The 26,958-nt window shown below is 60.6% G+C and overlaps 1 protein-coding gene across 4 annotated transcripts; it reads left to right on the forward strand.

The window, feature by feature from the left end:
• The first annotated feature begins 1,933 nt into the window (after nucleotides 1-1,933).
• Nucleotides 1,934-26,579, forward strand: PTH1R (parathyroid hormone 1 receptor). Of its 4 annotated transcripts, XM_032317837.1 has the most exons (16): nucleotides 1,934-2,104; nucleotides 4,307-4,362; nucleotides 6,720-6,842; nucleotides 16,904-17,006; nucleotides 18,884-19,018; nucleotides 20,640-20,750; nucleotides 20,854-20,972; nucleotides 21,133-21,227; nucleotides 21,427-21,622; nucleotides 22,107-22,260; nucleotides 23,843-23,903; nucleotides 24,248-24,314; nucleotides 24,536-24,630; nucleotides 25,221-25,362; nucleotides 25,483-25,524; nucleotides 26,031-26,579. In XM_032317837.1, the coding sequence occupies exons 3-16, from the start codon at nucleotides 6,768-6,770 to the stop codon at nucleotides 26,412-26,414; spliced, it is 1,779 nt and encodes a 592-aa protein (XP_032173728.1). In that variant the 5' UTR covers nucleotides 1,934-2,104; nucleotides 4,307-4,362; nucleotides 6,720-6,767; the 3' UTR covers nucleotides 26,415-26,579. The 4 variants fall into 4 exon arrangements, with proteins under 4 accessions (XP_032173728.1, XP_032173734.1, XP_032173743.1 ...); XM_032317843.1 differs by lacking the exon at nucleotides 4,307-4,362; XM_032317852.1 differs by lacking the exons at nucleotides 1,934-2,104; nucleotides 4,307-4,362 and adding an exon at nucleotides 5,447-5,677.
• Nucleotides 26,580-26,958: the final 379 nt, after the last annotated feature.

Here is a 26,958-nt window from a genome sequence, read left to right on the forward strand (position 1 = left end):
GGGGGCAGCAGCCAGATCTGGCGTCCAGGCGCTCTGAACCTCAGGGAGCCCCGAAGGGTTTATGGGGCTCCCAATGAATGGGCCTGTTGAGCTCAGAGGGGGCCGGGCCCGAGTAAACATGACTGGGTCTGAGCGGCCATTCTCCCCCTGCCTCCTTCCCCAGGACCCAGGACCAAAATACAACTTCCTGTCCCCGGAGCTGAGGGCCAGACTCGCCCCTCAGAGCCCTGGGCTGGGGCTCACTGCAGGAACACAGCCTGGCCCACGTCGGCAGCCCGCAGGGTCGGGGTCCAGAGAGGACTTCAGGTTTTCAGGGTCACATGTCTGCCTCCAAGCCCCAAGGACCTGGACCCTTGTCGGAGTCCCTTCAAACCTTGAACTGCCCATCTGGTAATGGCAGATCAGGAAACCAAGGCCATGAGCAGGAAGGGGACCCCACAGGTCAGGGCAGAACAGTCCCCAGCCTCCCACTTCCCCCAGCCAGTGAGGGCTCCCAAGGGAGCATGTGGGGGCTCAGAGGAGGGAGAGGCTTCGAGAGTGGAGGGTCAGCAAGTAACAAGCTGGAGAGAGGGCAGAGGAGTCCCTTCCCCTTGGGCATTATTGCCCACTGACTTGCCAAGCTGAAATCTAGTCCCCCCACTGGCACTGGTCACAGAATGGCCTATCTGCTCAGCCCCCCCCCCTTGGAGCTGCACACATGGGAGCAGCCCAGCATGGGAGGGGGCAGGAACCCCATAAATGCTTGTTTGTCATAGCCTCACTCCAGGCCCCCACTCCCCTGTACCCCATCCTCCCCAGCCAGCCCAGTCTACTCCCTTAGCCTCATATTCCCCACCTGGAGGACAGGCTCTCTACCTCCCTCTCCAGCCTGGGAATGTACTAGAAAGTACTTTGGAAACTGTAAAGTATGTCGCCCTCCCCAGGAGCCTGGAAGACCTGGGGAAGGGTCGCCCCCAAGGGATGGACGCCCTAGGAACGTGCCCTGGCTGCTGGGGGTTGGTTTGGGGCCCGCCGCCTCACGTGCCGGGCACTGGGGGCTCCGACTGGAATGTGCTGAGCGGCAGCTGCCACGTGAATCATTACACCTCGTCAGGCTGAGCCTGGGACTTCCAGACCCAAACCGGCTCGGGCTGGGCTCCGGCGGAAGGGCAGCCTCCAGCCAGGGTCTCCAGGTGCTGGGGTGAGGTGCCAGGACCTCGCAGGCCTCTTCCCTCTGTCTGCGTCCTCACTCTTGGTGTCTGGACCCAACCCTGGTTCTGTTGCAGCCCATTCCACAGAACCATGGAGGAAGGCAGGTCATCCTGGCCACAGCCCTCTGCCTCCGGGACCTGTAATTTCATATGCGGACCCTGAGCCCGGTGTGACTGGCTGGCTTCACGCCAAGGGCCCACATTCCAGTGGGCAAGGAGTCAGATACAGAGTGGCCTTGGTGCTGCAGGGTTAGGACAGGGGCTGGCTGGAATGAGTGTCCCCACATGTCCCCGCCCTGGGAACGCTTAGTACCCAGGACTGAGAGGGGAGGCCTTCTCGGGTCTCAGTTTTTCCACCTATGATCCGGGTATGAGCTACCCTGAGCCTCCATCTGATTTCTTCAGGTGTCCCAAACATGAATGATATCACTCACAGTAGTTGTGTTATACCTCATGGGGCCTGAAATTTCTGAGACATGGAAAAGCCAGGAGGGGCAGACAGGGACACAGGAATAGATAAAGGAGAGTTAGCTGGAGACAGGCTTGGTGAGGCCAGGAGAGGACCACTGAGGCACACCCCCACTGGAGGAGCCAAGCTGGCCTGGGCACCTGTCAAGCATACCCATGGAGGTGGGGGAGGGCCCAGCTCAGGGCACTGAACACTTGGACCTGCCTCTTCTCCCCCACTAGGGGTCTGGGACAAAGTCCTGGGCTGGTGCAGGGCTTGGTAAAAAATAACTAATTATTCTTTTCAACCAAAAGCTCTCACTCAGGCCTTTTCCTGTCCCTAGCAGCAACATCCTTGCTTAGGCCTGAGCCCCAGAAGCTGCTAGAACCATCCATGGCCTCTCCATGGCCAACCTGAGCCTGCTCTGAGTCTCCAGGCCCTGCTTGGAAGACCTTGTGGGCTCTAGGTGAGTGGGGTCCAAGGCAAGCCTGGGACGCGAGGGCAGCCGGGAGGGGCAAGGCAAGGCCATGGTACCCCAGTGTGTGTGTGTGTGTGTGTGTGTGTGTGTGTACCTGTGTGACGCTGTGGGGCCCACAAGGAATGCCTGCATGGGGATGTCTGTGGTTCTGGCGTTACTGTAGGAGGGAGTCTGTGACAGGAAGCCCAAACCTCCAGGTGCCCCCGGAGTGCTCCCTGCCTCCGACAGAGCCTCCCGGCCCCCTGTGCCCCCAGCTTCCCTCTCTTGGCCTTCCTGAGAGGTGAGAAAACCAGGCTTCCTGCTGCAAGGGGAGGGGGCTGCCCGACCAGCTGCTGTGGGAGCCTCCAGTGACTCATCCGGGTGGGGGGTGTTTATGAGCAGCCGAAATGGCTATAAAAGTGGCACCTTGGTTCACTGATGGCCTGGCCATCCCCTCCTCTACCAGCCCCTTGCCTTGAAAAGCTTCCAAAGGGGCCTGGAACCAGAGAGAGGCCTGGGATTAAGGCTTGGTGGAGGCTCAGCCTGGGGTCAGGGTTCAGCCAGGGATTAGAGGTCAGACTGGGATAAAGGCTCCACATGGGTGGGGGGAGCTCAGGATGGGATTAGGATTGAGATGGGGATTCAAGCTGACTTTGGGGCTAAGGTTGGGAGATGAACTGTTGAGGGTTTACAGGCCAGTTTTTCCAGAGAACCCCCAGAACGGGACAAGGGGTTTTCTGAGGGTCTGAGGCCAGGCTGCAGGGCTGAGAGCTGAGCCTCTGTCTTTCCTTTTTGAGTCTGGGGTCCACCCCAGCTCTAGAGTCTGTATAGCTTGGCCAGACCCCTACTCACAGCAGCAGAGTCCAGTTTAGGGCCACTGGGCCAGAGCCCAGATCCTTCTCCAGCTCTGAGCTCCAGGGATCTTGGCTCTTCCTCCTAGGTCCCCATTAGAGATGGGTGTCCCCATAGGGGACTCGCTCCCTCCAATCAGACCTTTTCAAATGTCCCTGAAACTGACCAGAAACTGACCCTTGGGGCCCTGGGGCTTGGCTGACAAAAAGGGCTGGCTGCCTCTGCCAGGCACTGGGGTGCTACCAGTTAATGTGTGACACCCAATCCCCATGGTGGCACTTTAACCAGGGGCCAGGAGGTGCTTTAGGGTATCCGCCTCAGCCAACAGTTCTGGAATATCCGGCAGGGACCTCTGGGGTGAGGCACATGAGTAACAGCTAGAAGAACACCCTTAAGGGCCCCACAGCCCACTGGACCCCTCTCTGCAGCCCTACCCACAACCCCCCGCCCCGGTCCTCCCCACTACAAATACTGTTGGTTTCCCAATCTCAAGCTTTCTGGTATCAGATCTGAGGACTCCATACATCAGTTCCCAGTTTTACCCCAGTTGCCCCAGTGACTCTGTGAATGTTCTTTTCCTATCACCACAGGGCAGGGGTGATCAGTCATAAAGCCATAAAACAGAGTAGAACGGCTTGGAAACAGAGACATAAAACAGAGACCATCAAAATGTAACACTGAAGAACCACAGATGTTCTCTGCGTACCTGATCCTCTGTCCCTGTTCCCAAGTAATTCACACACCACAGTGGGTAGCCCCCAAATCACAGCCCCCCCCAAGTAGTGGAAGAGATGGGGTCACACACAAAAAAAGAGGGAGGGATGTTCTTCACACCAGGCAGAGAACCATGATCCCAGCAGAGTAAACTCCAAAGGCAAGGGCAGGGGAGTGAGGGTGGGGAGCAGGCCGGGAGTCGAGAGGACAGTACCTGTTGGGGAGCATCACCTCTGGAGGAAACTGCCTCAGACAGCATCGTCCTTAATCACCTGGGCAAGAAACTTGAAAGTAGTGGGGCCCAGAGGAGGATATGGCCACAGACTCCTAGGGAAGCAGACAACTGTGTATGGGAGATGGGTGGGTTTGGGCCTAGAGGAAAGTGGGCTGCCAGAGAAGCTGGCTAGAGCTGGATTCCAGTGGCCTTAGGCCTTAGGCTTGCAGATCCATTCACATGAAGGGTAGGGACCATCCCTGAGATGGGGTAGGGGCTGGTTTGGGGGCTGTGAGGGGCTCAATTTCCACAGGCTGAGTCTGGGGAGCCCACAGAGCTCAGCATGGGTCTGGACACCCACACTCCGCAGCACTAAAACAGTAAAGTTAAAAGCGCCCTTTGAATCAGCTGGTCAAGTCCCCGATTTACAGATGAGGAAACTGAGGCCCAGACAGCAGGAAGTCGTCCTGCCCAGGATACACAACCGGTAAGTGGGTGAGCAGGGACTGCCACTTAGCCCAGATAATATCTCCAAGGGCCCCAAGAGCCACATTAGCTGCCTCCTGACCATCCCTTAAAGCCCTCTGCTCCAGGCATCCCAGGCCTTCCCAGCATCTCAGCTTCTCTGCGTGATCCTGAAAGGTGGCGAACTTGGGGTCTCAGACCCCTTCCTCTAAGCGCTACAGCGTCCCCTCCCGAGCAGGAGCACGTAACCCCGCCCCACCCCGCCCCTGCCCCCAAAGGCTCCTCCCGTTCCTCCTCCAACTTGAGGGTCGCCGGTGGACCGGAGCCCGCGGGGACTGTTTGGGGCTGTGAAGGGGTGGAGAAGGAGGCGGGCCTCGGGAGCGGGGGTCCCCGCTGAGCCCCGGGTCTGGCGACTTGGAGCGGCGGACTCCGGGGCGGAGCTGGGGAGACCGGGCAGGCGTCTGGAAGGGTCGAAGACTCTGAGAGACCCCGACCCGGGGGGAGACTCGGGAGGGTGGGAGAGGGACGTGAGCCCTCGCGGGCAGGGGCGGGGGCGGGTCCAGAGCACTGCGGACCTACCCATTCGGGAGTTCCCGAGGCTGGGGGTCCAGGCAAGGGCGGGGCGGGGCAGGAGGGCGGTGGCGGCCGAGCCGGGAGCGGGGCTGGCGGCCCAGCAGCCTCCCCAGGGACCCCGGTCCAGCCCGAGCGGGAGTCGCGCGGGCGCACAGACAGCGCCGCGGCCGGGGGCGCGCGGGGTACCTCCAGTGAAGAGGTCCTGCTTCGCGGCTGAAGGCCCCTGTTCACCCGCCCCGGCAGGCCGATCAGAAAAAATAACGTCTGTGCTTGCCGGAGAAGAGAATGGAGCGGCGGCAGCGTCCCGGGCTCCGTTCCCGGGCCCCGATGTCAGAGCTCCCTTGGCCCCGTCCCCTACACACTCACATCCCGCCGCTGGCGACCCGGGGCGCGGCCTCTAGAGAAACGTCCCGGGGCAGGGGCAGCGGGCTCCGTTCGGCCGCTCCGCACACCCGTGGCGGAGGCGGCGCGGGGGGGGGGGGGGTGCGGGGGCGGGAGAGGCCCAGGGAGGGCGCGGGGGAGGGAAGAGGCGCCCGGCCGCGGGGGGAGGGGGAGCGGCAGACGCCGAGGCGAGGGACGCGCGCGGCGGGCGGCGGCTCCGAGCGGCGGCCGGGCGGGGGGCGCTGGAGGCCAAGCCGGCCAGAGGGGATCCCGAGAGCCCCATGAAGTGCCCCCGGGGCCGCGGACGGGGCGCTGTCCTGGGGAGGCTGTCGGGGGGTCCCCGACATCCATGGCTAAGCGGGGGCCGCGGCGGCGCGCTCGGAGTAAGTCGGGGTCGGGGGGCCGGCGCCCCGGCGAGGGGTGGCGGCGGCGTTGGGTAGGGGTGACTCCCGGCCTCGCCGGGGCGGGCGGGCTGGTCCGTCTCGGTGTCAGTCGGCGGCGCCTCCTCGGAGCCCGGTGGAGCCGCCAGCCCCGCGCCGCTCGGCTCCGTGGCTTTTTTGGAAACTTGCAAATGTTTTCGTAGAGAGAGAGAAGGGGGAGGGGAGGGAGGGAGCGAGGGAGTGACCGAAACGGAGCTCGGGGCTGCTGGAAGAACGGAGGCCAAGGCTGGGGGAGCTGGAGACGGACTGACAGACAGGCCGACAGGCAGAGCGTCCCGGCCTCAGGCGTGCTTCAGCCGCGCGGGCGCAGGCGGGGCTCCGGCCCAGGATGGGGAGAGGATTCGGAAAGCTGCCGCGGGCAGGATGGGTCCGAGGGGGCTGAGGGGCAGAGAGCTGGCGGCCCGAGCACCGAAGGGCTCAGTGTCGTTGCAAAGTTGGGATCGGCGTCCCTAAGCTGCACGCCCCGAGCGGCTCAAAACGCGCCCCCCGCCCCGCCCCGCCCCCCCTCCCCTCCTTGAGCTAGCCGCGAAGCTAAAAATAACAGCCCGGTTCGCCCCCCGCAGACCGCGACCCCAACCCCTCCCCCGACCCCTCCCCCACTGGGCGTGGGGCGAAGCCGCAGCTCCCAGTTCCCCAAAAGAAAAAAAGAAAAAGACAGAAAAGGCGGCGCGGTGGGGGGGGGGGGCGGGGGGCGGGCCGGGGGCGGGGGGCCCGGCCATATGGATGTGATTTCTCCGCTCCGAGGCAGACGGGCAGCTCCGCAGCGCTCGGCGCCCGCCCGCCGCCCGCCCGGCCCCCGGCTGCCTCCCTTCCTCCCTCCCTCTCTTTCTCCTTTGCGCTCCCTCGCTCGCTAGCCCTTGGCGCATGGGCCCCGCGCCGGGCCCCGGGGCCTCGGGCCGCCTGGCCTCCGGGGTCCCCTAGGCCCGGGCGTGGGCGGGGCAGCCCGGCCTGACGCAGCTCTGTACCCCACCACCACCACCACCAGGGCCGGCGGCGGCGGCTGCCCCGAGGGACGGGGCCCTAGGCGGTGGCGATGGGGGCCGTCCGGATCGCGCCCGGCCTGGCGCTCCTGCTCTGCTGCCCCGTGCTCAGCTCCGCATACGCGCTGGTAAGTCCCTCGCCCGCACTCCAGGACAGGCTGCGGGCTTGCTCTGTGGTCCCTGGGGTGGGTCCAGGGCAGAGAGTCTAGGTTCCCTGAGTAATTCGAACTTTGGACGAGCGTCGCCTCCAACAGGAGAGCTTGGGTGCCTGCTGTCTCTGGGGTGTCTGGACTCGGTTCCTGATGCCTATGGTCCTCTTAGCTCTGAAGCCTGGGTTCGGAATCCAGGTCTGGAAATCTGTGGTTGGGGTTCCTCTATCTTCTGCTTCTGTGAGCACCGCTACTCTGGCTGTGTCCTCTTTAGGGATGACAGTGTGATCTAGCAGTAGCCTGGGCTTTGGCCCTGATGTAGGGTCCCACAGACTTTGTTCCTGGGCTTGTGTCTTCTGCAAGTTTTGTTTGCCACCCAGGACACAGGGCTGTGGGTCTGAGCTCAGAATCACCCAGGCAGGGGATAGGATTTAGGGGTTCCCTCCAGCTCTCACGATCACATGCGTGCAAACATGTGGACGCCCTTGCCCAGGGAGGCGGCTGTGGTGTGGCATGGAAGAAGGATGGAGGTCTCCTGAAGGGAACTGACCTCATAGAACACTCCTCCAGGAGAAACATGCTGGAGGGGGACTCTGGTGAGTGAGGGACCCCCATGTATACCCTCCTGAGAGCAGAGCCAAGAGGGGAAACCAGAGGGAGAAGAAGAGGCAGATCAGGAGATAAGGCAAGAGAGAGAAAAGAGACAAAGGCGGGTGGAGATGAGAGCTTCTCAGAGCAGGAGTAGACAGACCGAGAATAGCAGAGAAAAGTAGGCACTGGCAGAGGCCAAGAGCTGGAGGTACGGAGGACAGCATCCTTCTCCTCCTGGACCAGAAACTGGGGGCCGGGACCTGGGGAGTCAATCAGACCGCAGAGCAGCCCCGTCCCAGGGGACTAGCCCGTGGCTGAGGAGGCTGTCTGCCTGTGTGTCCGACCTCAAGGCCCCTGCTTCCTCCCCAGTAGCTCCCAGGTGGGGGCTTCTGCCTTCTAGAGAAACAAGCAGGCAGCCAGGCAGCCCCCTTCTCCTGATCAACTCCACCCCCTCCACCCCAGGCAGAACCTGAGGCGGGAAGGCAGGAGTTCTGGGATTCCTCCAGCTCTAAGGCCCATAGGACCCGGGGCTATCCACCTTGGTTTCCCTATCTGTAAGAAACAGCAAGAACTTTTGCCTAAGAATCCCCTGAGTGAGGCTCTCTTCTCCTCCGGAACCTCAGCATGCCCCATTCCCTGGTGCCCGTGCCCTCGCGACTCTGGCTCCCTGAAGCCAAAGACCTCACCCCCTACGAAGACTTGTAGATGGGGAAACTGAGGCTCAGAGACTCATGCAAATGTACATGCAAGGACCTGGAGCCATTTCCCCACCCGCCCCTTGGGCCACTCTGGGAGAGACAGGAAGGACAATGGGCATGAGTGTGCTGAGAGCTGTCTGTGTGTCAGAGCGGGGCTCGCCGGGACTCTGCGTAGGTCCGTGTAAGCGTGTGTCCCCTGTGGACACACGTGTCCAAAGCATTGGGTCCTCACGTGACTTGCAGGAGCATAGTCGTGCGTACGTGTGTGTGTGCGCGTGCACGCGTGCATTTGTGAACACATGTGCCCCCAGGTCTATTGTTTATTTTTATTTAATAAATGCTTTTTTAGTGCTTTCTACTTGCCAGACACTGTCCCAAGCACTTTACAGTATTAGTTTCATCTTCCCCACAACCCTCTAAAAAAGGTTTTGCTACCGTTCCCGTTTTTAAAGTAATCTGGAGCACACAATTCCTATGGTCATTTTGTACTGCATGCCGGTCTAGTGCTAAGCTCTGTGTCTCCATGAGGAGGGGATCATGGGCCCCCACCACCACCACCAGGGCCCCGCACTGACTTCTGGGGAAGCTGAGGCACGTGCAAAGTATCCCTCCATGGTTTAGGTATGAAGGCCGGGCTGGGGGAGGGATACCACGGCGGGGTCTGCCCTGAGACCTTGCTGGGGTGTCAGTGTCTAGATTTTCAGGCCATGTGTACACTGGACCTTCCCTGGGTTTACAGCTAGAGGATGTGGCCTGAGGATCACCCCATACCCTGTGGGCTCCCCGGGCTCAAGAGGAACCCGCGGGAGACTGACAGCCGCCAGTTTCCGCTTTTGAACCCAGGGGCTGCCGTTCACACCCAGATCTGTGCTGATGCCCACCGACCCCACCAAACTCAGCCAATAGCCCCTGTCACCAGACCTGTGTGCTGCCTGCCCAGCAGCCCCAGGAGCAGGCTCACATCTCCTGAGACCTCAGGGTTCGGGACCAAAGAGTGTCCCGCTGGGAGGACCCCGGCTGTGGCCACACTCAGCTAGCCAGTCCATCTTGTGTTACGGGGAATAGTAGCTGTGGGCTGGGGGTCAGGAGGAGTAAATTTTGAAGGAGGGGATGGATGCACAGATTATGAGTAGGGGGCAAACGGGTGATCTTATCCTTGGAGGTGCCTCATCCTAAGGACGCCCCCAGCGCACGTACATGTAAAGGAGAAACTGCAGTGGGAGAAGAAGCAGGTCTGCATGGGGGGGTGGGCCTTGAGCGTAGAGATGTGACCTCGGGTCCGACTCAGAAAGGACTGCGGTGGCTAAGAGTATAGGGGGCCCCTCCCCTGCTCCGGGGCCAGTGTGGCCACCGGACCTCTTTTAAAGACCAGAAAGAACCACCACGTATTGAACAATGACTGTCCTCCGATTCTGAGCTAGAAACCGTCATAAATGTTTTCTCAATATGTCTTTTCACCCACCCGTTTTATGGGAAAAGGCCCTGAGGTTCCTGTGGCAGAGGAGGGACTTGAACCCGGGTCTTCTCACTCTCACACTGAGTTTCTTCCTCCAAAACGAGGTGAGGAATTGTGCTGACAGGAGAGCTCCATGTCCCACTGTGGAGTTTTCAAAATTTTGCTTCCTTTTCTTTTTTTTCTTTCTTTCTTTGTTTCTTTGTTTCTTCCTTCCTTTGTTTCTTTGTTTCTTTCTTTCATAAAATCCTTCTGTTGTTTTACTTTTATTTTCTTGTGTTTAATTGAACTAATACTTGAATATGTTCTTTCTCATAAAAGAGTCATATAATACAGATTAAACGGAATTCATCCTTGATGACTCCCAAGTCCCAGTGCGCCTCTAGAAAAAAACCACTTTATTTTTTTTTTAAGATTTTATTTATTTCTTTGGCAGAGACAGATCACAAGTAGGCAGAGAGGCAGGCAGAGAGAGGAGGAAGCAGGCTCCCTGCCAAGCAGAGAGCCCGATGTGGGGCTGGATCCCAGGACCCTGAGATCATGACCTGAGCCGGAGGCAGAGGCTTTAACCCACTGAGCCACCCAGGTGCCCCATAGAAAAAACCACTTTTAACACTCTGGATGGGGATAGCCTCCCAGAACTTTTTCTGTTTACTTCCAAAAGATACCAAATCTTCCCAAAGATTTTTGTGTCCATATAGAGCAGACAGTCTTTTCTGTTGTTTTCTGTGTGTCTTTAAATGAATGGCATCTGTCTGTAGGTAAGGCTCTGCCGTGTGTTTTTTTTTTTTAACTCAAAAGTGTATCCTGGAGATCTTCTTGTCAGTAAATATAGATCTGTTTTCTTTAATGGCTCATAGTATTCCAAAATCTACAAAGGTGCCTTTAGATCTTTCCTGCATCCTTTTTTGTGTGTGCGCGTGTGATTCCAGATGGTGGTGAGGAAGCTCCTGGAAATGCCATCTTGTGCCCCTGTGTGACAGTTTCCCTGTAGGGTATTTCTAGATTCTGTCATTGCTGGGTCTGAAGCACATCACGTTTTTCATTTTACTGGACACGGCCGCACTGCCCTCTAGAAAGCCCGTCTGTGTGGGTTGCGACTCACAATGCCAGCAGTGAGCAGGAGGATCTCCCCCGACACCCCTGTCTCATGGGGTAGTGCCACCTTTGCCATTCTGACAGGCGAAAAATGGTGTCTCTTGCCAATTACCGGTGAGCTTTTGACTTTCCATTGGCCTATTGTCCCTCTTCTAAGAGCTGGTCCAGAGTCGTTACTTATCTTTCTGTGGGTTATTTGTCATTTTTGTATTGATTTGTTGAAGGTTTTTTTATCACCTGCCCTTAAACACCCCCACACACACCCCAGCTCTGGGAACGGCCTGTGGACAGAGCGGGAGGAGGGGGGCCGAGCCCTCCCGGGAACTTGGGTTTTCTTCGGAATGTTTTAATGAGGCGTCAAGCGGCCTCCCCCAGATTCCTGTTGTGGGCCTTCTGGGGACACTCCCTGGTCCAGCCACCACACCAGGAAGGCAGCTCTTTCAGGGAGAGAGTCCCTAGGATTGAGAAAGCGTGGCGTGGGGCGTTTGCAGACCCCCTGAAGTGGTTTGCAAAATGCAGCGTGACTGGGAAAGAGAACAGGGTTTCACCTCAGATTCTCAAAGACACTTGGAAACGTCCAAGCCCTAAAGAACCCCAACTCCGGGACCGGCCATGTGCGACGGTGAGACCCGGCGGGATCTTACTCTGCTGACCAGGCATACGGGTGGGTTAAGCCATCCTATCCTTGCGGACCTTGGTCCTGCAGGCCAGGTAGAGGCGGCCCGTGAAGATCCAGTGGGTCCAGCAGCTAACTCCGCCATCCTAGGCTCCATCCCTGCCCTGAAGGCGTCCACGCTGGCCAAGATGAGAGGCGTCACTAGTGCCTCCCCCCCAGCCCCTCCCAGCCCTGAACACAGGCAGCCTGTTCAGGAAGGCCTGGAGAGGGGGAGGAAAAGTCAGCACTTGTCAGCGGTGGCGGGGCAGGAGTGTCCCCGGCAGGGAGCCCGTCCCAGCCTGCTCGGGCCAGCCGGACAGACAGAGGGCAGCAAGGGGCGGGGAGAGGTCCCTAGCCAGCTGGCACGGGAGACGACGAGGGGTGCCCGCCCAGGTCCCAGCAGTGGAACCTGGAGAAGAGGTGCAGGAAGGCCAGGAGGTCACGAGGGGGTCCCCTGTGAGCTGAGGTTTACCCCTTCTGCCTTTTTTGGAGGTACACCTCCCCTAGCTGCTAACCCCAAGGCACCACTGTCCCCTGTCCCTTTAGAACTGAGCACCAGATGCCACCACCTCCAGCATCGCCATGCCATACCCATTCTGTCTGCCCCCACACCTGAATTCCCCCTGTGCAGCCGGCTTCCCAGGCTCTGCTGGGAGGCGACTGCCTGATGGGGTTCAGGAGGGTTCAGGAGGACTCAGGAATGCTGGGACTGAGGCTGGCACCAGGGGGGTCCCTGGGGCTGTGTCTTTTCTCCTGGGCTGCTGCCTCTCTTTAACTGTGACTCTGAGCCTCAGTGTTCCCATTCGTAAGGTGGGGATGTGGTGGAAGTTCAAGGAGATGGGGATAAAGTGCTGGGGTCAGTGGCTGGCACCCACAGGCAGAAGGGATGGCTGGAGACCAGGCAGGTCCGCTTTCTCTGGAGGTGAGTGGGAAGCCCACAGCCGCCTTCCCCCAGGGGACCAGGAGGAACCCAGGAAGAGGGACGGATGAGATGACCCAAGAGGGCATCTCGAGGCCAACGGCATCTAGTGGAAGAAGCCCCTTTCCCAAAGGCAGAGGTGTCGGCCGCTGAAGAAGTAGCCCTTGTATTTCCTTCTGAGTTTTGCCCGGAGGAGAATGTAGGCATGTCTGGGATCACAGACAGCAAATGTGTGGAATTTGGCAGTTAGGAGAAAAACTGAGAGGAGTGGCCCTCCTCTGGTCAGTGGCGTGGAACTGGCTCTCTCCACCACCACTGTCTCCATCACACCTCCATCACCATCGGCAGCCTTCATGCTGCCTCCCCCCTGTCCTCACCCCCACTGCCAACACCGCTCCCACCCCCAACTCCGACGACACCATCCTCCGTGGGGCTTCCCTGCAGGCCGAGGTCGAAAGAGCTACTTGCCCCCGCAGGGGAGGGGTAGTGAGCAGATGGCTTTTCTCTTTGTCTGAGCTTCTGAACTCAAGAAATGAGAAACACATCCGGGCCTCTTGACCACACACTACTCTCTCCCTGGGACAGCAGCTTCTATGTTTGTAAATAACAGACTGGCTTCCAGCCTTCACCCGCACTCTGCCTGGAACCCCCAGACACCGGCTCATTGCTCCCAGGCTACCCCCGTCCCTATTCTCCCCACTCGGGCCTGAGGTCAGGACATCGCCCCACCCCCTGCACGTTCACAAACAGCACACCGTGCACGCTTGAGCTCACAGGGAGGCTCTGGGTTGGGGGGTTCAACATGGGGAGCATGCTGCAGCGAGGAGCACTGAAGCCGAGCCCTAACCCAAGACCATAGGAGGGATGTAGGGGGGATTTGGAACAGCTGGTGCCAGGCTGGGTGGCCCCATGAGTGGTGGGTGACCCCAGGCCGTGATCCAGCCCTGGGTCCCTCAGCCCTTGCCCCCAAAACCCAAGATCCACGGGCCCTCTGGATGTAAACTGATGCAAGCCTGAGTTCTTAGCACCAGGAGCTGGGCCAGAGAGACCTGGACTCTGCCAAGGAAGGGGAAGAGGGGCACAGTGGGGAGAGGGAGCAGCAGACAGAGTCACCAGGCCAGGAGGAGGATCAGCTGCCTGCACTTCCCCCTTTCAACCCCAGGACACGGGACCCCCCCAGTCAGGGCAGAGACAGATCGAGAGCTCTCTTGGCCCCCAAGCCCAGGGGGCCTGGCAGTGACCTGGACTCTTACTGGGAGTCTAGGTTGGATCTTCCCAAAAGTTCATCGGGCACACTTCACCCAGTAGGCCCTCCTGTACTCCCTGCTCCCCACCCTCCACCCTTCATTGTGGCCCCCTGGACTTGGTGATCTACCCACTCTCCCCCTGCCACTCTAGGTCTGCGGCCTGGGGCCACCGTCAGTGCCCAGAAGGAGGGGTGCCCATAACCAGAGTAGGAGAGCCATGATCTGATGCTGCCACAGCCGCTAACGGGAACAGTTATAGCCACCAGCTCTGCGCCGCCCCCACCCATGCCCAGGCTCTCACTGAACCTCACCAACAGCCTTTGGATCATCCTGATCACAAGGGTTAAGCAACTTTCCTAGACACAGAGCCAGTCAGTGGTGGCGATGGGCCTCAAGCTCCAGTGCTGGCTAGCAGAATCTGCTAGGTGAGGACAGGGTGCAGCTGGAGGGGGGTGGCAAAGGGGGACCTTGCAGGCAGGGGAGCTGCCCTTCAAGGCAAGTGGGAATGAGCTTGGTGCAGAGCTTCCCTCCTTTCCTTGGGTAGGTGCTTGCTGGACTCTGGTTTAGACTCCTCTTGCTGCAGTGTGCCATCACTGGGGGACAGAGAAGTGGGTCCTACAAGTCCAGGGAGGCCAGAGATGGGGCCTCCGTCCCTTTGGAGGAATGGAAGATTTTGGGGGCCATGGGGGTGCTGGAGGCACATCCCTTCCCTTCCCCTGGGCATTTCCAGCCCCACCATGGATACCAGACTCCAGAGAACAGTGGGTACCTCCTCTTGGCTCCAGAGAGATAAACCCAACAGCGGCAGGCGGATGCTGAGTGTGTGTGTTAGTTCCTGGTCATCACTCAGCTAGCACACCTGTCCCTCTGTCCATCTGTCAAATGGGCCATTTTCAACCCATGACTGCCTGCCTTCAGCCACATCGGTGGACCAGTCTGTCTACTGGGAGGGCTGGTGTGCCAGTCTTTGGAGACTGGTAGAAGCCTCAGTCACTCAGGAGCTTTCCATCAACTGGAAAAAATATGGTGTAGTATCTGTTTGTCTTGACAGAGATGGAGGTGGGCAGGAGAAGGGGTGGGGACGGGGCCGTGGTGAGGGAGTAAGGATCAGAGGATGCCAGAGGTGGTACCAACAGTGGGTATGGGGCTGCTGGCAGTAATGGTGACAGCAGTGATGGTGTTAATGTTGCCTTTGATGGCGCTGGTGGTAGTGGTGATCCAGGGGGTGGTGATACCTGTGGTGGGGGTGAGTCACGGCAGCAACAGCACGGGTGGTGGTGATGGTTGGGATGGTGGTGATGCTGGTTATAATGCTGGTAATGGTAGTTAGTACTCATGGTGGGAATGGTGCTGGTGCAGGTGGTGGTGGTGATAGGGGATGGTGATGGTTGTGTTTGGTGTGGTTGGTCGAGGTCATGACCGTGGTGGTGGTGATGGCGGGTGGTGGTTATTGATGGAGGTACTCGCTGTAATGGTGGAAATGGTAGCGAAGGGGAGTGATCATGGGTCCAAGTGAGCAGGGCAGCTACACTGGGGACCAGACTCCTCAGCAGCCTATCCTCAATGCCAGAGCCCCTTGGATTAGGGCAGGTCCAGTTCTTGCCCCACGAACCCCATCCAGTGAGGCTACTTCTGCCCCAATCTGCCGTAGCTGGGGGAGAATAGAGCACATGGGAATCTGCTCCAGTCCTTCCTGGGATGGGGTGGGGGTCCATAGCCACTGAGCCAGCCGAGATCTCAGGGTGCAACTCAGACTCCAGAGACACGCAGCCACGGACCACCGACAGACACGCCTGCTAGGGACAGCTGCAGGACACACTGGCAGACGCACACACACGTCGACCTTTGCCCAGAACCCCAGGTACACACGCGTGTTCCCAGACACTTGAGGCTCACGTCCCCCAAGTACATGCTGGACAGTCCCCACGTGACGACGCACAGAGACAGCGCCCCGGGTCGAGCGCGCACCTGCGGCCAGATGGTGAGCGCGGGCCTCTGGACGACGTGCACGCGCACAGACGCGCACGCTCCTCCGCTAAGTGAAACCAGCGGAAGCCTAGCCTGGAGGAGCCAATTGGAGACTCCTTGGCCCTGGAAGCCCTCGTTGCTGCCACTGAGAGACGCGGTCAATTAACTTCTCCCTGCAGCCAGGCTCCCTGACCCGCCCGGCCCAGCCAACCCGCCCCTTCCCCAGCCTCCTTCCTCCCCTGGCTTTCCGCCCTGCAACGCCCCACTCAGACAGGGGACGGGTCCTGGGACGGCTGAGGGGCGGCAGCTCTGCCTGTTGAGGCTCTGAGGGGGCCAGGCTCTGCCGTGGGACTGAGGGATCTAAGGGGACAGACATGGCCCAGCCCCGGGGGGATGGGGCTGAGGGGACTCAGTCTCACTTAAGGGGGAGGAGGATGTGAGAGATGTAGTAGTCTCTGTAGGTCCCACTCATGGAAGTGGCTAGCCTTGGTCACACGGAGCTGTCCCCAGGGCAGGATCCTGCCTTTACGCTGACCCACTTGGAAATCTAAGTCAGGGGAACACATGTTCAGGGTGAGACCCCCCCCCTTCCCCCGACGCCCATGATGTTCTTGTTCTCTTCGTCAAAATGACGCCAGTGTATCCCGGTGGGTGTCGGGCAGTGCGCGGCATGTGCAGATTGGAAGGAAGAGAAGGAAGGACGTTCCGAGGGGCACAGCAGGAGCGAAGGCCTGTTGGCACCATCAGAACGCAGGGTCGGCTTCAGGGGAAGGAGCTTCCAGATAAGCAGTGAGATGTGGGTGACTCCCACTCACAGCCGGCACAGTAGTGCCTGCCCAACCAGACCACTCGCCAGCAATTCCTCGGACCTCTAGCTCTTGGGAATGCAAGGGTGGGAGCAGCCGAGGCACTCACCATTCACTGGGGAAAGCAGTGACTGGGGAGAGGGCCAGGATGGAAATTGGTGACATCCAAGGTCCCCCAGGGTACTAGGGCTTGAAAGAATCCAGGCCTGGTTTATTTCCCCGGAGTTCACCACTCTTTATCCGCCCCCTCTCCCCACCAGGTCCCCAACAGACAGGATCCTGTGAAGAGCCATCCTGGGACATTCCATCCCTTTCCCATGTACCCTTGGGGAACAGACTGGACAGAGAATAGTAGCCCGCAGGGTTACTAGCGGGCAGGCAGGGGACATCCCCCCTCCCTCTTTTATCCTCCTGGTGGGACAGTCTCTACCCTTCGGAGCCGCAGCTTCTCATCTGTAAAATGGGAGCAACACAAGGCAGAGTTCCCAAATTCTAGACTCAGGAGTCTTTGGAAAGGGGGGAATCCGTCAGGGAGGCTGGGATGGTTGTGGGACCTGCCAGTGCTCTGGAAAGGCCTGCCTGCAGTCTGACGTTCAACTTGGTAGGTGGATGCAGATGACGTCATGACCAAAGAGGAGCAGATCTTCCTGCTGCACCGCGCCCAGGCCCAGTGCCAGAAGCGGCTCAAAGAAGTCCTGCAGAGGCCAGGTGGGGGCGGAGCCGGGTGGGGCGGGGCCAGAGGAGGAGGGTCTGGGGGCGAGGTCAAGAGAGGGAGGGGAGGGGCCCAATGAGGGTGGGAGCCTAGGATGCAGAACCAACCGGCACCAGGAGAGGGGGCTTCCACTTAAAAGGGGGATGACTTGTGATCAAAGTCAGCAGGCTGAAATGCAGAGCCTTCCCTCCCAGGGTGGGATCAGGGCAGTAGGAAGGCAGCCACAGTCCGAATCAGCCCCAGAGGGCTTAGATCTGGCAAGACACAACTGAATCAGGAGCCCTGAGAGGGGTACACTGGGACCGCTTCTTGGAGGAGGAGGTATCCAAGGCAGGTCCAGAAGAATAAGTAGATCTTTGAAGAAGGCCACCTGGTCTGAGGACAAGGCTGAGGTGTCCCAAGGTCGGAGGACTGGGACTGGACGGGGAGGAGGATAGAGGGGTAGGGATGGTATCTATGACTCTGAGTCATGGTCACTGTCCAGGAGACTGCATTTGACCTGGGGTCGGGTGGGCTTCTGCACACCAGCGCAGCATCATCAGGGACCCCTGCCAAGGTCAAGGTGGGAGGGGCCCCTGCCTTCCCAGCTCTTGCCCCATCTCCAGCTGGTCTCTTCCTTGAGTCCACTTCCTGGAAGCGGAGATGGGAGCTCATTAGCACTCATCCAGGCCTCTGCCGCCTGTCTGATTAGTCTCATCGACCTGGAAGAGGCCCAGGCGCCGCCGACTGGCCGAGGAGAGCAGTTTCCTGTCTGGAGCTGGCCCCTAGAATGCTGAGGACCCAAGGGCACACAGTGACATACTCTGTAGCACACGGACTTTGCTCATAGTCACAGGCATTCGCATGGTCTCTGCAGTCCCCGCCCTGTCTCCACTGGCCTCGCTGGTGGCTCTTTGATTCCCATACCCAGTCACATCAGGGTCTGGTGGTCAGGTGGGCCCCTGAACTCTGGGTCTTGAACCCAGTGCTCTTCCTAGTTGTGGAAGCCCAGAGGCATCTCCGCCCCCTACGCCCCATCCTCATAGAGCCCCTCTCTTCCTGCTCTACCTCGTCCCGCTGCCCCCTTCCCTACTAATGTCCCAGGGTCAGACAGGATAACAGGCACAGCCATTCTAGCCCAACTGAGGTGTCTGCACTCAACTTTGCTTTGTTGCCACAAACCCTGACCTGGGACGGCCCGGGCCCTGCTCGGGCTGTCACTAAAGGGACACAAGTCAGATAACAAGGAAGACTTTCAGCGAGGTAGAGACATGGAACAGCTCTCTAATGGAGAGAAAGGCGAGCCCAACTCAGACAGAGAGCCTCCAGGGTCCCTCTGTGGACTCTGGGAACTCCTAGCTCAAGTATCCGAGGGCAGGGAACAGGTAGGTAGAATTGCCTGAACACCCTTGACACCTGCACACACTTGCTCATGTCGTCCACACCATCAGCTTCCTGAGCTGCACGGTGCCGGTGCTGCGGCCAGGCTTCATTTTCACTGTTGAACCTCTGCTAACATCACCCCTACTGTCCAATTCTGTGCTGCGCCCCCTGGCGGGGCCCTGGCCTCCTGCACAGGCTCTGGCTCTGACGCCTGGGTCGGAGCACGTTGCCTCTGTCCATGTCTTGCCCACACTTACCATTCAGCCCACTAGCTGGTCCCATACCTGCACCCAGTTGATCTCCTGTAGACAGTCTTCGTGCTCTCTGCCTACTTCTGCACCCAACAAGACCTTTACAGTTGTGAAGCACTTTCTCACTTGTCAGCTCTCCCAACAGCCTGGGCTACAGGGATCAACCCCACCATAGAAACGGGGTGCCTCGGAGGCGGGAGGGTACCCTGGGTCTCCTGCCACAGCACCGTTGACAGCCATGACTACCCTGATTTCCCCAGCTGACATAATGGAATCACACAAAGGATGGGTACCTGCCTCCACGTCAGGGAAGCCTAAGAAGGAGAAGACATCTGGGAAGCTCTACCCTGAGTCTGAGGAGGACAAGGAGGTGCCCACTGGCAGCAGGCACCGAGGTACGTCTGTGCTTCCTCCTGGGCATCCATCTGAGACCGGCTGGGACCCACTCACCCCGCCGCTCTGGCCTCTGTGTGAACTCATGCTCTTCAGCTCTTGTGGGAAGGAAGAGGTTGTTGCCCCCTCTCCAGGAAAGCAGGGGAGAGGCTGGGAGGACACAGAGCCCACAAGGTATCATGCGCAGGGGGCTGGCAGCTGGACGGGGCCAGATCCCCAGGAGATTTGGACAGAGAACTTGTCCCGCGCTACCCCCATGGGCGGACCCAGGGCTATGGCCCATCCCATGGAGAGAGATGACAGAGAGACAGGGAGACAGAGAGACAGGGAGAGGTGCAAAAACAGGGAGAGACAGAGAGGGGACCGGGAGGCATAAACTGAGACCGGGCCTTGGTGTGTCAGAAGAGGGTGCACCCAAACACATAGGGTGGTGGGCTATAGACACGGGGCAGCAGGGCTGAGACAGTGGGACGAGGAGGGGACAAGAGAAGAGTGGGAGGGAGATGCAGGGCTGTGTTGTCCCTCAGGAAGGTAAGGAGAGACAAACGCAGAGCCCAGGCTGCAGCCACAGGGCCGGTTTGAACCGGCTGGGTGGGCAGCAGATTCCAGATGGGCCACATCTGGGAGGCTGTGGTCACCCTGTGGCTCCCCAGGGACCAGAGGGAATTGTGGGCCTAGCCAGGCGGGGCTGGGAATATGGTGCCCAGGACAGAGAGCCTTTCACCAAGCTGGGGTGGGTCCAGCCATCAAGGCAGCCTTCCAGGATGGCTGGAGAGTCCTGTGGTTGGAGCCCTGCAGAGAGAACGTAGGGAGCAGGGGGCGGGGGAGTGGAAGGCAGAAGATTCGGAGGCTGGGGACCCTCCAAGGTCACTTAGTATCTCTGCTGTAAGGCTGGAGTCCCCAAGTAGGATATGTCACCCTGTCTTAAATCCCACAATTACCACTTCGATTTGGGGCATTATACCTCCCCCTACGAGTGACCACTGGAGTCTCATAGCAGGTGCTTAGGGTGGTCTGGGATGGTGGTGGAAGCATGGGCTGATCTAGTCAATCCTGGCTACCCAGTGAAGAAACTAGAAGTGAGGAAGGTAGACACCTGGGTGAGGTCAGCAGCTCTTCAGACTGGAAGCTGGACCTCCTGCCTCCTGCCCCGGATCCTGGGCAAGGGTCCCATGGAGAGCATTCTCAGCTGAGGGAGTGAGTCTGGGCACTTGCTCTTCTCCAGGGACACCTGGAGGTGGGACCAAGAGCAGAGGAAAAAGAGAGAGGCCTGGCCAGGGGCTGAGTCACCTGAGGAGGGCAGGGCCCTGGGCTATACGACCCCAGCAAATCACATGCCTCTCTGGGCCTCTACCATCCAATCTAGAAAATAGGGCCAGTGCCAGTACCCACATACAGGGACTGTGGGTGAATTCTGTGAGGCCAGGGATTCAATTCTATGCAAGACACAGTAGATAGTAAGGCTCAATACATTCTCTCCAGAACACTCCAGGCCTGAGTTCTCCAGTCCTGGGGTACACCTGTCCCTGAGGGAGCCAGCGACCACAGGTGTGTTCATTCTTCTGGGTCACTAACCATGGACTTGACTGGTGTCCCCCACCTTGTCTGTCTCTGTGGGCACAGGGCGCCCCTGCCTGCCCGAGTGGGACCACATCCTTTGCTGGCCGCTGGGGGCACCAGGTGAGGTGGTGGCCGTTCCCTGTCCCGACTACATTTATGACTTCAATCACAAAGGTAAGGCAGGCTGGAGTAGGGTGGGGACTACAGGGGTGCCAGGACTTGGAGCTCAGGACTCCAGATCTCTCTGCCTGCCCTGACCCTCCCCATGGGCCTGCAGGCCATGCCTACCGTCGCTGTGACCGCAATGGCAGCTGGGAACTGGTGCCTGGGCATAACCGGACATGGGCCAACTACAGCGAGTGTGTCAAGTTCCTGACCAATGAGACTCGTGAACGGGTGCGAGTTTTTCCCTTCCCCACCCTGATCTGGATGAGGTTACCCCACCCCACCCCACTGGTGGCCTCTGAGCTAGGCCTGACGCCTCCCATCACCTCAACCTGGCCTCTGATCCTTAACCGGAGTCCCAGGGTCTGATGGCGTGTCCCCACCGGCACAGGAGGTGTTTGACCGCCTGGGCATGATCTACACCGTGGGCTACTCAGTGTCGCTGGCCTCCCTCACCGTGGCGGTGCTCATCCTGGCCTACTTCAGGTGGGCAGGGCCAGGGGGCGGGGCCGGGTCGGGGGGCGGGGCCAAGGGGATGCCAGCCCTCCCCTCAGCGCACCCCACGGCGGGGCGGGGCGTCCCTACCTTCCCCGTCCCCGACCCCGCGCCGCGCACAGCCTGGTGTCCCGACCACCCTCCGCATGTCCCCGGGCCCTCACCCACGGTGTTGTCGCGCGCCCCGCAGGCGGCTGCACTGCACGCGCAACTACATCCACATGCACCTATTCCTGTCCTTCATGCTTCGCGCCGTGAGCATCTTCGTCAAGGACGCGGTGCTCTACTCGGGCGCCACGCTCGATGAGGCCGAGCGCCTCACCGAGGAAGAGCTGCGCGCCATCGCCCAGGCGCCCCCGCCGCCCGCCGCAGCCGCCGCCGGCTACGTGAGTGTCCCCCTCCCGCGGCCGGCGGCCAACCCCGCGCCGCCCCGCGCCGCCCCGCCCCCTCCAGCTCCGCCCCCCCCGCCGCTCCGCCCCCTCCAGCTCCGCCCCCGCCCCCTGCCGGCCTCATGCTATCACCGACGTCCAGCCGCTGGAGGCCACCTCACTGGGTCTCTCGGGTCCCTCGCACCCCTTCTCCGCCCAGCTCCCCAGCCCTGCCGCCAAGGGCTTTGTGACTGTTGCCCTCCCGGCACTTGCACTAGCACTCCTGTCTCAGCCCAGTAGCCCCAACCGCTCCCCCCCAACCCAGTGCCTTCTTGCCCCTGGCAACATCCTCCCCCTGCCTCGGGCTCCTCAGCTCTGCTCCTGACCAGAGCCCGGCCCTGCCTCCCCACGGGACCAGTCAGCCCCCAGCCATCCCCCAGCCCATCGCCCCACTTCCCCAGATGCAGGCCGGCCTTCTGGCTGACACCAGCTGCTCTCCTAGGCGGGCTGCAGGGTAGCTGTGACCTTCTTCCTTTACTTCCTGGCCACCAACTACTACTGGATTCTTGTGGAGGGGCTGTACCTGCATAGCCTCATCTTCATGGCCTTCTTCTCAGAGAAGAAGTACTTGTGGGGCTTCACGGTCTTCGGCTGGGGTACGAGGGCGAGGCGGGCAGAGGCACAGGCAAGGGTGGGACCATGGGCAGCAGGGTCAAAGGGGCACTAAGGGTGAGGCACCCACACGGCCTCTCCCGACCTAGACGTGGGGCAGCCAGTGGGTGGCCTGCCCACCTCCTTCTCTGAGTCTGACCCTGTCCCCGGCTCAGGTGCCAGGGCTTGGCCACGGTCAGCATTCGCCCCTGGGCTCAGCCTGGGGTTGGGGCTCACCTGGAGACAGATTCACCTGGCGCTGGGGCTCAGCCAGGAGAGGTAGGGAGTGTTCCCAGGCCAGGATTCAGCTCAGGATCAGAGTGGGATGGTGAGTCGGAGGTCACGCTAGGGCTGGAGTTGAGGTCTGGGATACTCCCTGCTCCATGAGCCCTGTTTCCCTACCAGCCCCCTCACCACGTGGAGCTGTCCACACCACTGCCACCCGGCCTGCAGGAGCCATGACACAGAGCCCCAGGCCAGACTCTCGGCCCTGTCAGGGCTTCAGCAGCCCCTCCGCAGAATGGGTTGCTGGGGCTCTGCACTCCTCCCCCACGGGCTCTAGGATTGAGTTACCGATAATTGTCCATTATTGTTGGCAGCTCCAGAGCTTGGCTGGGCTCCGGGGCAACTGGCCAGACTGCGGAGGGGTAGGCCCAGCGGCTGAAGCCCTCCCTGCACTCAGCACCCAGAAGCTCTCGGGTCAACAGCCACAGCCCCTTGGCACACACTCTGACCTTGACCTCCCCCACAGCAAGCCCTGGGGTTGTGGGGGAGACCTGGTCCTGGTCCCAGGAACTGACCTGGACTCTGGAGCTAGAGGGTGTCAGGGTGGGCAGGAAACACACAGATCTGGAGCAACAGAACTTGGTGACACAACAAGGTCACAGCTCTTTTTCCCACCATAAACACGGGTCGCACCCTGCCCCTCCCAGTGGTGCACCCGACCCAGAACAAAGCGTGAGGGGGTGGAGAGTGGGAACCCAGGCTCCCTTCTAGAGGCAGAACTCACTCAGAGGTACCATGTGTCATCTGAGCTGACTTGGGCCTGGGAACACTGAGGTTCCCCTGTGGCTTTCACTCAGACTGAACGACAGCTGTCATTGTCACATAGCCTCATCCATGGGGCTAGGACCTTTCAAATTGGGTGTGTGTGTGTTGTTTGGGGGGGGGGGGCTGCTGGGATAGAAAAGTGCTGATACGAGGCCCCTTCCCCATAGGAACTCCCAGAGCAGAGCCTAAAGGGAAGGGAGGAATGGATTGGGCATGGGGAAGTTAGTGAGGTCCTCCAGCGGGTCTGCACGCGTGGGCAGGAGATGCCGAACCCAGATGAGGGCGGAGGGCTGAACTGGGTCCTGAGTGTAGGAGCCCCAAGAAGAGGCTGCGGGAGGAGCAGAGCATCCCACACCCGCGTGTGGCTGTGTCACCAAGCAGCCCTTGAGCCCAGGGTGAGGGGGGTCAGGGACAGTGATGGGATCATCCGGGGGTCATTAAGGATGAGAAGAATGGGCCTGGCAGGGTGTGCTGAGGGGAGAAACACCGTGGGCGCCGCCTGCGGTCCCTCATACACCACCTGCTCTGCGCCCACAGGTCTGCCTGCCATCTTCGTGGCTGTGTGGGTCAGCGTGAGAGCCACCCTGGCCAACACCGGGTAGGTCCAGGCGGAGAGGGGGGCCTCGGGGTTCTGGTACAGGTCAGAAATATGCCTGGCACCCTCTTCCTCCATGAAGCATGGGAAGGGGCTTCCTGTGCTCTGGGCCTGAATGGACCCAGCTTCGGTTTTCTGTCCGGCCTTCAGCCAGATGCCCTCTCAGGGTCAGAGGAGGCTGCTTCAAAAGTAACGTTTTAGGGGGACCTTGGGCCTGGCCACACCCAACACCCCCTCTCCTTCATCCCTGCCAGCTGCTGTCAGAGCAGACCTGCTCTGGGGCCACTCTGTGGGCAGGCCCGGGGCAGGAGCACGGGGGTGGGAGCTGATGCCTCGGCCTCCACCAGGTGCTGGGACTTGAGCTCCGGGAACAAGAAGTGGATCATTCAGGTGCCCATCCTGGCCTCCATCGTGGTGAGCAGGGGCAGCTGCAGGGCTGTGGGGGCAGCACCGCAGGTGCCGGTGACCAGCCCCTGATGGGGACTACACGGGCTTCCCTGGACCCCAGAGTTGGAGCGCCACAGCCCTGTATTGCCCAGTCGGTGGGGGGAAGCCTGGGCGGGGCCTCAGGTCCCTGGACCCTCGCCCCCCAACCTGCTATGGTGCACCTCGAGACGCAGCCTTCCCTCCCACAGCTCAACTTCATCCTCTTTATCAACATCGTCCGGGTGCTCGCCACCAAGCTGCGGGAGACCAATGCCGGCCGGTGTGACACGCGGCAGCAGTACCGGTGAGCTGCGCCCACCGGGCCCGAGGCTCCTCGGGACACCGGGGTCATCACACCCCAGCACCGTGCACTAAAATAAAGACAGAGGCCCCAAGAATGAGCCTGTGTCGAGGGAAGCACCCGGCTCCTGACTCCCTGGCCGGCTTCACCCAGCAGTCATGGGATCTGCCCCAGTCTCTGGGGCCAACCCAGAGCCAACCTGGGCTGTTCAGGGCTGGGGTCTGCAGGGGACGTGGGGGGCAAACCCAGACCCCTCCTCGAAGAGCTGATTATAGCGAGTCCAGGGGACAGGTGGGCAGCGGGCGGCTTCGAGAGGACGGCAGCTCCGCTGAGCTCTGAGGAAAGGGCTGTGGGGTGAAGAGGGAAGGCTGGGGAGGAGTGTCCCTGGAGGCACCAGCAGGTGCAGGCCCCAAGGGCCCTTATGAACACTTTGTCCCAGGTTAGCTGGGTCGTTCTCTGCTCTGGCCAGGGCCGCAGGCCCCTTCGAGGCTCCTGGAGCCTGAGAGCTGGGGGCGGGCAGGTGGGTGTGGATAGCACGGTGCCTCCCGGGGAGCGGCGGCTTGTCGCTGAGCCGCCTGCCCCTGCTGGCCCAGGAAGCTGCTCAAGTCCACGCTGGTGCTCATGCCGCTCTTCGGCGTCCACTACATCGTGTTCATGGCCACGCCGTACACCGAGGTCTCAGGGACGCTCTGGCAAGTCCAGATGCACTACGAGATGCTCTTCAACTCCTTCCAGGTGCGCAGGCCTGGCCAATGCCTGGCGGGGGCGGCGGGCGGGGGGAGGGCGCGGCGGGGAGCTGGGCTGGGGCAGCAGGTGCAGCCTCTGGGTCCTGACCCCATGTACCTCTGTCCGTAGGGATTTTTTGTCGCCATCATATACTGTTTCTGCAATGGCGAGGTAAGTGTGGGAGGGGGAGCAGCCCTGGGACAAGGTGGGGGGACGCAGAACGGCCAGGGTTCCCCAAATCCGGTCCTTTCATTCTCCTGTCCGGTTCCTCTGCTCCTCTGAGAACAGCCCTGAGGACATTCTGAAGGCAGAGAGTCTTTCCAGATGATTCAGGATGTGCTAGGATTTGCGGGCTCCTCACTCTCTGGCAAGAGCCTGCGTGTTCCCAGCCCCACGGGTTGAATGCTCCGTAATCCGGAGCAAACGACTCAGCCACCCCTGGGGCCATTTGAGCCTTGTGGACTCGGGGTGTGTCAGTTGCCTGCAGGGAGGCACCGTGTTCTGAGGATGACAGGATTTTGCTTGGCATTGGAATTTTCCAGTAACACCCCACGCCTCTGGTTCCACTCGGTGCAGAGTGTCGTAGGGGCAGGGATGCAGGCACGGCTGGGGCTGGGGAGGGGAGACGTGGGGCGGAGGGGTCTACCTGACGCTCTGCCTCCTCTGGGCCATCGCAGGTACAGGCTGAGATCAAGAAATCCTGGAGCCGCTGGACGCTGGCACTGGACTTCAAGCGTAAGGCCCGCAGCGGGAGCAGCAGCTACAGCTACGGCCCGATGGTGTCTCACACGAGTGTGACCAACGTAGGCCCCCGCACGGGACTCGGCCTGCCCCTCAGCCCCCGCCTGCTGCCTGCTGCCGCCACCACCACCAACGGCCACCCCCCACTCCCCGGCCACACCAAGCCAGGGGCCCCGATCCTCCAAGCCACACCACCTGCCGCGGCTGCTCCCAAGGACGACGGGTTTCTCAATGGCTCCTGCTCGGGGCTGGACGAGGAGGCCTCGGCGCCGGAGCGGCCACCAGCCCTACTGCAGGAGGAGTGGGAGACGGTCATGTGATCGGGGACCGAGCCAGGGTTGGACCCGTGGGCATAAGGGCTGACAGACGGACCAAGAGATGGCTGGTTGGACGGTTGCCTGCTCAGGGCTAGGGCTGGGAAGACAAAAGAGGAAAAAAAGAAAACAAAAAAAGAAAAAAGAAAAAGAAAGAAAAGGGAAAAGGAAGCCGTGTGCAGCTTCCTGTGGTCTGAGCTGGGGCTTGGGGGGGGGGGGGCGGGAGCCATGGAGACGTTCTTGGGTTTTACCTCTGGAGGTGCTCCAGGGGCCACAGACCAGTCCCTGGACCCGGGCACAGTCCAGCAGGAAAGACCTGGGAGAGCCCAAGAGTGGCCCCCATTTGCTGGGGTCACACAGGCGCCCCGCAGAGCCATGCGGGAGCTGGGCCGCAGCCTCTCCCTGCCACCAGCTCCAGCTGCCGCCTCTGATGCTCCTGCCGAGGCCCCGGGGCAGCAGTGGTGGGGCGGGGGGAGCCCTGGCTCCTCGGCTGACTCTTCACCTGTTACCCCCTCACTGTTCGCCAAGGACGAACAGCAAGTCCCTGGAT

The sequence above is a fragment of the Mustela erminea genome, chromosome 1 (assembly GCF_009829155.1).
Source record: "Mustela erminea isolate mMusErm1 chromosome 1, mMusErm1.Pri, whole genome shotgun sequence".
NCBI lineage: Eukaryota > Metazoa > Chordata > Mammalia > Carnivora > Mustelidae > Mustela > Mustela erminea.